At 44.9% G+C, this 9,943-nt stretch overlaps 1 protein-coding gene across 1 annotated transcript; it reads left to right on the top strand.

Moving 5' to 3' along the window:
* Window positions 1–493: 493 nt before the first annotated feature.
* Window positions 494–9,363, top strand: PSMC5 (proteasome 26S subunit, ATPase 5). Its single transcript, XM_033171033.1, has 12 exons — window positions 494–634; window positions 2,255–2,326; window positions 3,212–3,281; window positions 3,870–3,967; window positions 4,712–4,768; window positions 4,949–5,179; window positions 5,790–5,916; window positions 6,877–7,067; window positions 7,455–7,553; window positions 7,708–7,818; window positions 8,270–8,356; window positions 9,210–9,363. The coding sequence occupies exons 1-12, from the start codon at window positions 587–589 to the stop codon at window positions 9,261–9,263; spliced, it is 1,245 nt and encodes a 414-aa protein (XP_033026924.1). The 5' UTR covers window positions 494–586; the 3' UTR covers window positions 9,264–9,363.
* The last annotated feature ends 580 nt before the right edge of the window (window positions 9,364–9,943 follow it).

Below are 9,943 nucleotides of genomic sequence, written 5' to 3'. Positions count from 1 at the left end.
TACCCCCCCCCCTTCGCCCGCCAAATGCAAACGGGACAAGAAGCTATGCAGAGCTCCCGTTTTACCTCCTAAGGGACCATAGGGAATCCGAAAGACAACTACGTCAAACTGTCATTCGATTAGCCCTTTTTCCATCTAAGGTACTAAGGACCCTACCAACATGGCAGCAAAAGTATGTCAAAAATAACTTGAGACGGAAGGGGGAAAGGAACACCCCCCCAGCTGTACGCATGTGCAGCGGCTAAACGCCACAAGAAAACTAAGATATGAAAACAATAAGTGTTCACAAACGTCGCTTCCGGTTCTCGATCGTAAATTCGTAGAACTCATCATATGGAGGGGAGCAATTCTTGCTCCGCCACATACAGAACCCGGCAATCTAGAACCGGAAGTATACCAATTAAACCTACTGTGGACCGGATCTCTTTGGAGCGGAAAGGGCGGGGGGAAGGAAACGGTTTCCTTTTCCCAAGAAGGGCGCTCGAGCGTCGGCCATGTTGATTGAGGGCGAGCAACCGGAAGGAGGAAAGTGGCCTTCCCTTCCCGCAGCTTCCGCCGTGGAGTGAGCGCATGCGCCTTTCAGTGAATGTGGATACCGGCGAGGGGTAAAATGGCGGTTGAAGGGCCAGAGCAGGTAAGCGGGTTCCCACGAGTGCTGAGTCACTCCGGCCTCCGCTCTCCCTCACCGGCGGCTGTTCTCACGGGGGTGTCTTGTTTGTAAAAGTGGGCGAGAGATAAGGGAGGTCCGTCTGCCACTTGCCTGGCCAAAGGGGAAAGGGATGGCGGAGAGGCTTTCGTTAAAAATGGGGCTTGGGCGCTATAAACGGGGAGAGAGGAGGAAGTTCATTTGTGTGTGGATTCAAATTAACGGCGAAAGTGACGGCGATGTTGGCGGGGCAACAGGGGAAGGAGGTGGCCTGACCTTAAAGGGCTCCTGATCCTAAAGAGGCGGTTGGTGGTATGAAGCCAATCTGGGTGGGTGTAGTTGCTACTCAGCTGCGTTATTATTATTATTATTATTATTTGAATTTATATACCGCCCTATACCCGGGGGTTTCAAGGCGGTTCACAGTTATAAAGTGGGGAAGGTGTGTCCTCCTTTGTCGGCCTTAAAATGATAATATGGGAGGGTCCACGAAATGTGGAGAGATGGCTTGTAATGTAATGTGAAAGGTTACCAGTACTGCACTAGTAGTGATTGTGGTATTTATTAAATGTACGTACCACCCTCTTTGCGTGAAGATTGCAGGGTGGTTTAATGCAAAATGAAGACACAAAACATATAGCTCAATAAAACATCGAAAGGACTGCTGCCCATAGCTTCTCCTCCCACAAACACATTTTTTTTAAAGCCCATAGATTGTTTAACCCAGTGTTTTTCAACCACTGTTCCGCGGCACACTAGTGTGCCACGAGATGTTGCCTGGTGTGCCGTGGGAAAATTACTTTATATATAGTCAATATAGGCACAGAGTTAATTTTTTTTAACATTTTCTAATGGTGGTGTGCCTCGTGATTTTTTTCATGAAACAAGTGTGCCTTTGCCCCAAAAAGGTTGAAAAACACTGGTTTAACCAACCCTAAAGGCCTTTGGTGTAGACTAGAGGGATGTTTTTTTGCCTGATGCCTAAAGATATGTAACAATGGCACCAGACAGGACTGTCCGGGGAGGGCATTCCACAAACCGGCAGCCATCGCAGAAAAGGCCTGTTCTTGCTTGCTGTCACTTCTAGGTGTTGGAAAAGGCTGTTACTACCTATTTACAACATTTAAAGTGTGCCTGTTTCTAAATAGTAGGTGTGCTAGCTTATGGGTTGGGGAGAGGAGTGAAACAGCAAATTGTAAGGTAGGGGTGACAGTTCATGGTTTGGGTAAGGTAAAGGTAAAGGGACCCTTGACCATCAGGTCCAGTCGTGTCCGACTCTGGGGTTGTGGCGCTCATCTCACTCTATAGGCCGAGGGAGCCGGCGTTTGTCCGCAGACAGCTTCCAGATCATGTGGCAAGCATGACAAAGCCGCTTCTGGCGAACCAGAGCAACGCATGGAACCTAGCAGTTCGAAAGCATGTCAAAGTGCAAGTAGATAAATAGGTACTGCTCCAGCGGGAAGGTAAACAGTGTTTCCGTGCGCCACCTGGGTCCCCATGGTTTGGGTAGTGGGCTGTAATTTAACTTGGGGGGGTGAGCTGTGCCTCTTGTCCTTGAGCTTATCTGTCTTTCTTCTTCTCTTTTCTGTCCCAATTTTTTTTGGGCAGATGGAGTTGGATGAAGGCAAAGGTGGGACTGGGCTGCGCCAGTATTACCTCTCCAAGATTGAAGAGCTACAGGTGAGAGATTCTTGTTTCCTGGAGTGGGAGGATCAATATAAGTTCTCACTTTCTAAATCCTTTCTCAAAGGCAGACAACACAACTTTCATACACACAGGTAGTTAAAGTTGTTTTGACACTATGGCTAGTGGATCTTTAGATGATCTCGTCTCTTTATTGGCTCGCTTTTTTACTTCTATAGTGCCTATGTTAAGGGCTATTGAAAAGATCAGCGCAAGATATAGGCCCTCTCAGGTTTATAATTAATGGATGAAGATAGGCATGCGTACTATAATGTGCTTTTGACAAAAAGTTTGCCGGGCTATGGTGTGTTTGTGTGTGTTTTCAAATATCTTTCAACACACACAGTATGTCTGTTTTTTTACTGTAAAAGACAAGACGTGACACATAAAGGAAGGCGTTTGGAAGGCAAAGCGAGATCTCTTGGACAATACTGCGGGGGTGGGGGTGGGGAGAGAGTTGCGTATTTGCTACTTTTATCTCACACCTTTCCTCCAAGGAGCTTAAGGCAGTTTACATGGTGGTTCTTCTCCCCCCCCCCCCAACTCCTGCCCTGTGAGGTAGGTGAGCTGAGACAGTAACTGACCAAAGCTTACTTGGAGAGCTACACAGCAAAGTTAGGGGTTGAGCCTGAGTCTCCTTGACCTTAATCCAACACTCTAACCACCAAATTCCTCTGGTGTTTACATCCTCTTTGGAGCTAGCTGCTTTTCCACTCCTTAGGAAAAGATAATGCAATTACCAATCAACCCATGTTTGCCAGCTAGTAGCCAGAGAATAATTATCTGATGACTGGCTGGCGTAGGGGGAGCAAACACCCTTAGTTGATGGGGTACTATGCTATTTTGGGGTGAGGTGTCATCTTTCTCCATTTCTTCTTCAAGTTGATAGTCAACGATAAGAGCCAGAATCTCAGACGGCTGCAGGCACAGCGGAATGAACTCAATGCCAAGGGTAAGTTGGGAATTGTTCAGCTCTCTGCAGTGTTGCTTTTGTGTTTTGGGAGAGGTTTGGTGGCTTTTGTTTTTAAATTCTGTTTCTACCCTAAACCCACATTTTCCCCACTGGCAAAAACGAGTATATGTTTGCTACCTTAATTTGAAGCAACTTTGCTTTACTGATTATATTTTTATAAAGTGTAATGCTTTTATGTTAAGAATCTGTGGTCACTTTATGTAATCTCATAAGTAGAATATAAAACACTGGGTATATTTATAACTTGAGATGTAAATACTTTTAAATGTTATCAAAATAGAAAGCAGCAGAGTTTTGTTTACTAAGTTGTTTTGTTTCCTATATAAAGCATTTTGTTTCCTTAAGGTGGTAAACTAAGCTTTTGAACTGTTCTGAAATAGATATGCTACTTATTTTCTTACTTCCCTTATCTTTTATGAACCCCCCCCGAGAACCTCCCCCCCCTTGCTTCTGGAAATGTTGCCTCTCTAGGGAGGGGCAGTCCCTGAGTTGTCCAAGATGATGCTGAATTGGGAGACTTCCTCTCCACTGCTAATGCTAATGCTTTTTTGTTTCCTCTGACCCTAGTGCGCCTGCTTCGCGAGGAGTTGCAACTTCTGCAGGAACAAGGTTCCTACGTGGGTGAAGTGGTGAGGGCTATGGACAAAAAGAAAGTGCTTGTCAAGGTATGGTCACCCCCTGCACGTGTGTATCAGATATGTACATCTCTGTGTGTAGAGGGGGGTTGTTCTTCAAACAGGCTATGTTTGTGAGTTGGGAATAATAACTGTTGGCATTTAAACAGCACTTTTCAATATTCAAAGCACAGTGTTAAAACTAGGACTGAGAAGAATATGGGTTCAAATACCAACCTGGCTGTGAAGTTCATTGGGTGATCTTGGGCTAGTTGCTATCTCTCACCTGAGCCTCTGCCCCACAAATTTGTGAGCAGAAAATGGGGGTTGAGAAGAGATGCATGTGTGCTGCTCTGAGCTCCTTGGAGGTAGAGCAGTATTAAAAGGACAGCTCTGTAATGTTGAGATTGGAAGACAGTGGCATGTCTAAGGCCCCTAATTACTTCATGGTAGAGGTGAGAATTTTAACCAGAGTCTTCCTGCTTCACAACTCATTCTCTTGGCACTTTGCTGTTTCTGGACAGAAGTAGCAAAAATGATTGGATATCTAGGTGCTTAATGTATCCTGTGTGGCTTCCAAAACTGTATTTTAACTGTTTTTGCAAAGGTAATCTTCCTCAATAATATCTTCAAGTTGCTTTGCACTGTAAGCTAGAAGTGTTTTGCCAAACAGGTGAAAGTGGTTATATTTTTCCTGTGAGCCATGTTGACTGTTGATTTCTTTGGCTTGACTTGTTTTGCCATTGATGCTGCAAGTGTTTGATTCTTACGGTAATAACTGGCCCTCTATTCCAGGTTCATCCAGAAGGCAAGTTTGTTGTTGATGTGGATAAAAACATAGACATCAATGATGTGAGTATTTGCTGGGCCATGTCTGGTATTCCACAGACATGGGAATAGTGGTGTTTATGTCTCTGTTGGATTTGCATGTGTGCTGTTTTCTTTCCTGTGTCTGGGTTTGCTCTATCTTTTAAATGCCCCTGGGGAAACCCAGGGTGAAACACGCATCTCACATACCTCTATACCATGCAGGTAACCCCGAACTGCCGTGTTGCCTTACGGAATGACAGCTACACACTCCACAAGATCTTGCCAAACAAGGTGGACCCCCTGGTCTCATTGATGATGGTGGAGAAAGTGCCAGACTCCACTTATGAGATGATTGGTGGCCTTGACAAGCAGATCAAAGAGATCAAGGAAGTGATTGAGCTGCCCGTCAAGCATCCAGAGCTTTTTGAAGCTTTGGGCATTGCTCAACCCAAGGCAAGTGAAAAGAGATGTGGTGTCCCCACCATATCATGCCTCGCTTTCTCACTAGACCAGACTTCAGATAAATGGATAGATGATTACTCACACTTGATATTAACTACAAATAAGTATTGAAATATTCATCCCCCATGAAGAGAAGCAGTCCCGTTTGCCATCGCCCCCGTTTCCTGGGCCTTCTTTAGGGAGGGGTGCATCTGAAAGGTATGAGGGGCTATAGCACATGCCTTGATTCAGAAGGCCAAGGTTCAGCCCCTGGCATCTCCAGTTCAAGGAAAATAGCCTGTCTCAGAATGGAAAACAACTACTGTTCAGGGCTAGGCAGACCAAGGGTCTGTCATGCTATAAGGCAGATTCCTGGGACTCCATGCCCACAACAAATGGAGGGTGGGTAGAAAGCAGCAGGTCTCTGTATTAAAAGCCTGCAAAGGGATGCAAATTTTCTACACCTTTTGTTTCATCGCCCCAACTGGCACCATCAAGGTACTAGACAGTCTGCAAGAGAAGCTGTCGGATGTGCTGTGCTGCCATGAGTTCCTTTTTCTTCCTCTCCACTAAATTGGTTTAGTTCCCTCCCCATATTAATCTCGTGTTACACTTATTGCAGGGTGTGCTGCTGTATGGACCTCCTGGGACTGGGAAAACTCTGCTGGCCCGAGCAGTGGCTCATCACACTGATTGCACGTTCATCCGTGTCTCTGGCTCTGAGCTTGTGCAGAAGTTCATTGGGGAAGGTGAGTGAGGCGGGGTGGATGGGAGAGAGAAAGTTTTTATTATTTATCACATTTTTATCCTTCCCTTATTCTAGCCTGGAATTTAAGCCAGTGTGCTTTAAAAAAAAATATTATACATTTCCCACAAGTTTTATAGAGTGTGGAACCTCTGTTTTCGAGCATCTCAGAAGTCGGAACGTTTCAGCTTTCAAACACTGAAAACCCGGAAGTAACTTTCAGTTTCCGAACGATTTTCAGAAGCTGAATGTGCCACGCAGCTTCCGTTTTGAGTTTCTCTACTGTATTGAGGCTTCCGCTTTCAGGTTTTGAACGTTTTGGAAGTCGAACGGTCTTCCAGAACGGATTACATATTGAAAACTGAGGTTCCACTGTACATATATAAAACATTAACCATTACAAGTCACTTCTCTTAGGACTTTCCAGTCCATCTCTCCATGGCATTCCATTCAAACCTTATTAGGCAGTGTGCATGTTGTTCTCAGGAGACCCAACCATCCAGGCACTGACAAGACCCAGCCCTCCTTAGCTTCAGTAAGGTGGCAGCTCATGTACCTTAGACCATACCTGGGGATCCATGTATTCTTTTTCCCACTAGAAAAAGAGCTGCCTGTACAGTTGGGCGGATGACTTGAAAAAGACTGTTTACAATTTCGCAGATCCTGAAAACGGGAGTTCTACGGTCCTCCAAGCACAAAATTGGTCACAAGATTCCAGTTCTGTGATCAAGTTGGCCCTTTGTCATAATTTTTCCAGGGTATGCCTGTTGGTTGAGCACTATTGTACCCATCTCTTAAAAATGCAACTAGGCTCTGACTTGGGGCTGGCGGGACGGTTCGTGTTTGATAGAGGGGTAAGGGAGCATTTTTAGATAGGGCTGTATGTTTGGGGGACAAGCTTGTCTAGCTCTTGGGGGGCACTGCAGTAATTGCTAAAGGATCTTGACTTGTTTCCTGGTGGCAGGTGCACGGATGGTGCGTGAGCTCTTTGTCATGGCCCGGGAGCATGCTCCCTCCATTATCTTCATGGACGAGATTGATTCCATTGGCTCCTCCCGTCTGGAGGGTGGCTCTGGTGGGGACAGTGAGGTTCAGCGCACCATGTTAGAACTGCTCAACCAGCTTGATGGTTTTGAGGCCACCAAGAACATCAAGGTATGTTGTGAAAGGAACAGAATCCACACTTTCTCATCATTCTGTGGATTATGCACAGGAACGTAGTTTGTATAATTGATGGAGTTTGAAGAATGTTACTCTTCTTGGCATATTGTTTTTAAAAGAAATACCTAATTTGAACCTAGATTGCACTTTAGGCTATGAAACCTTGCTACCAACCGTATGTACATAACTGTAGAGGGGCAGAAATGGAGGAAGAGGCAGTGAGGATTCCGGCTGCAGGAGGAAGAGAATGGGTGGCTTGGGGAAGAACGTATACTGTGGTCTGTTGATGGGAAGCGGGGATAGATGTAGCATCTGCTGGTATTTATTAGCCAAAACACTGCATATAGGCTTCTAGTGAAATGCTATATATATCCTGTTTAGGTCATCATGGCGACCAACCGCATAGACATCTTGGATTCAGCCCTGCTTCGTCCTGGGCGTATCGACAGAAAAATTGAATTCCCTCCACCAAATGAAGAGGTAATGGAGACTTGGTGGGAGACAACCGTGGTATTTCTCCCTGTAGTAGGCTTTCCCTCGATAGCTTCTCTTACCCTGGCAGCCAATGTCCCTGTTTGCTAAACTGCATTGTCATTTAACTGCCGCTTCCTCTCTCCTTCCTGTCACTCCACAGGCTCGACTTGACATCCTGAAGATCCACTCGCGCAAGATGAACCTGACCCGGGGAATTAATTTGCGGAAAATTGCGGAGCTGATGCCAGGGGCTTCAGGGGCTGAGGTCAAGGTAAAGTAGCAAATTTGCATCTGAGAATTCTGCTACCCAAGTTTGGCACCCCTTCTCTAACTACCACAAGCAGCATTAAGGATCATTTTATTATCAAGGCCTGCTAGAAATTCTTGGTAACACTTTCTGAGGCTTGTATGTTTGCATCAGTGAGTAGAAGGGACTTCAGACAAAGATTTTAAAAATCAAGGATTTCAGTAACTCTTGTGGTGGTGTGTGCACCCGCACATTCAAATACTGTTTTGATACTCTTGGGTTGTCCTGACCAACCATTTCCCATCAGTGGAGAGGTTCAGTACCTAGTCATATGTACTAATCTCACACACATCCACTTTGACAGCTATCATTTTGTTATCCTTGGTGGGGCAGAAGCAAGCCTACCTGAGCTGTATATTCTCTTTGCATTTGTGTGGGGCAGCTCAGGTGGGTCCCTTACAGATTTGTTTTGCAGGGCGTGTGCACAGAAGCTGGAATGTACGCGTTGAGGGAGAGGCGGGTACACGTAACTCAAGAAGACTTCGAGATGGCTGTAGCAAAGGTATTGTGGGTAGTGGCTATGAGGGAAAGGCTATTCTTTCAGGGTGGGGAAGACTGGAAAGAGCCCAAGATGTAGGGCAGGCACGTCCAACAGGTAGATCGTGATCTACCGGTAGATCACTGGACGTCTGTGGTAGATCACTGGTAGATCACTGGCTCCCCCAAAGAAGCTCAACAACTTTGGCTCCCCTAAAAAAGCTCAATTTTTTGCCCTGTACCCCCCAAAACAGGGCTTTCCTTCTCCCTAAAAAAAGCTCAGCAACAACTTTGTCCTGAATGCCTAAAAAACAGGGCTTTACTCCTCCCCAAAAAAGCTCAACAACTTTGACCTGAACCCCCCCCCCCAAAAGGGGGTAGATCACCACCAGTTTTTAACTATGTTAGTAGATCACAGTCTCTTGGGAGTTGGCCACCCCTGATGTAGGGGATTTGCATTTTGTTGCTCTTGTCATCAGTGTCTGTGTCAGAGCTTGCTTGCAGGTAACTGCCTTGCTCCTAAGGTGCTGCAGAGATTAAATGAAGGCGTAGGCAATAGTGGGGATCTTATAATTTAGTCACTTGTTACATTAAGACTGTACTTTTACAGAGAAAGCCTATGTGGTTTGTTTATAAAAAGAAAAAAGCCCACATCCATTTTTGTCGTGGGAGGGATATGGAAGGAATAGTGAGAGTTTAATGCATATATTCAGGGTGGGATTAGAGCTGAGACTTCATCTTGTCCAACAGGTAGTATACAAAAAGGTTACTAAATTGTGTAGAATTTGGGTAGCCATTTAATTGCTTGGAAGTTTGATCTCTGCTATTGGCCTTTTTGCCTTTCTGACTTTACTTCTAATGTTATTTCTGTTTGGCAGGTTATGCAAAAAGACAGTGAGAAGAATATGTCTATCAAGAAGCTGTGGAAATAAGTTGCTGCCCTCCCCAAGCAAGTGAATTCCGACCTCATTCTCCACTGTAATCTTTACACCCCAATGTCCTTTCCCCCCTTAATAAAACTTAATATTAACAGATGTGCTTGTAAATAGAGGAAGGAGAAGAAAGCACAGAAATTTGTGCTTAAAGACTTATCTATTCCTCCAGTTCTCCAGAAAATTAGCTCCTAGAGCCATGAATGAATAGCAGAGACGTCGTTTGGTACAGTAGATTTAACTCTGCTGACTGTGGGAAGGTAACATGTTGAAGCACTGTTAAGGCCCAAGGTCAAATAGCTATATTTGAAAAAGCATCTTTAATGCCATTCTTAATTTAATGCTATGTTAAACACCTTAAGTGTTGGTATTTCCCATTGTATCTTTTCCTCAAATCATGATGAGTGGGCTTGTGAGTCTTTCGACCATCAAATATCAATTCTCTGTCCTAGAACCCTTATAGGGTTGGTATGAAAAAAGAACTGCTGAGAGATGATTTATCATGATCTGTATGAAACAGGGTTATTGTTCAAGGAAGCCTGTCTCTGAAGCACTCAACTAGAAACCTAGACCAGGAGAAATTTTAAAGTGAACTGATTAAATTTGCTGGCCTCGGACTGTTACTCAGATCACATATTTCTATAATTCTGTGTCATTTTAGACAAATGTGTGCAAGGGTG

The sequence above is a fragment of the Lacerta agilis genome, chromosome 14 (genome assembly GCF_009819535.1).
Source record: "Lacerta agilis isolate rLacAgi1 chromosome 14, rLacAgi1.pri, whole genome shotgun sequence".
In the NCBI taxonomy this organism is placed as follows: Eukaryota; Metazoa; Chordata; class Lepidosauria; order Squamata; family Lacertidae; genus Lacerta; species Lacerta agilis.
This window is presented reverse-complemented; position numbering and strand designations above follow the sequence as displayed.

Coding starts and splice junctions, on each gene's coding strand:
- PSMC5 (XM_033171033.1), top strand. CDS start 587: ATGTGGATACCGGCGAGGGGTAAAATGGCGGTTGAAGGGCCAGAGCAG. Junction 3,968..4,711: donor AAAAGAAAGTGCTTGTCAAG/GTATGGTCACCC, acceptor CCTCTATTCCAG/GTTCATCCAGAAGGCAAGTT. Junction 8,357..9,209: donor TCGAGATGGCTGTAGCAAAG/GTATTGTGGGTA, acceptor TCTGTTTGGCAG/GTTATGCAAAAAGACAGTGA.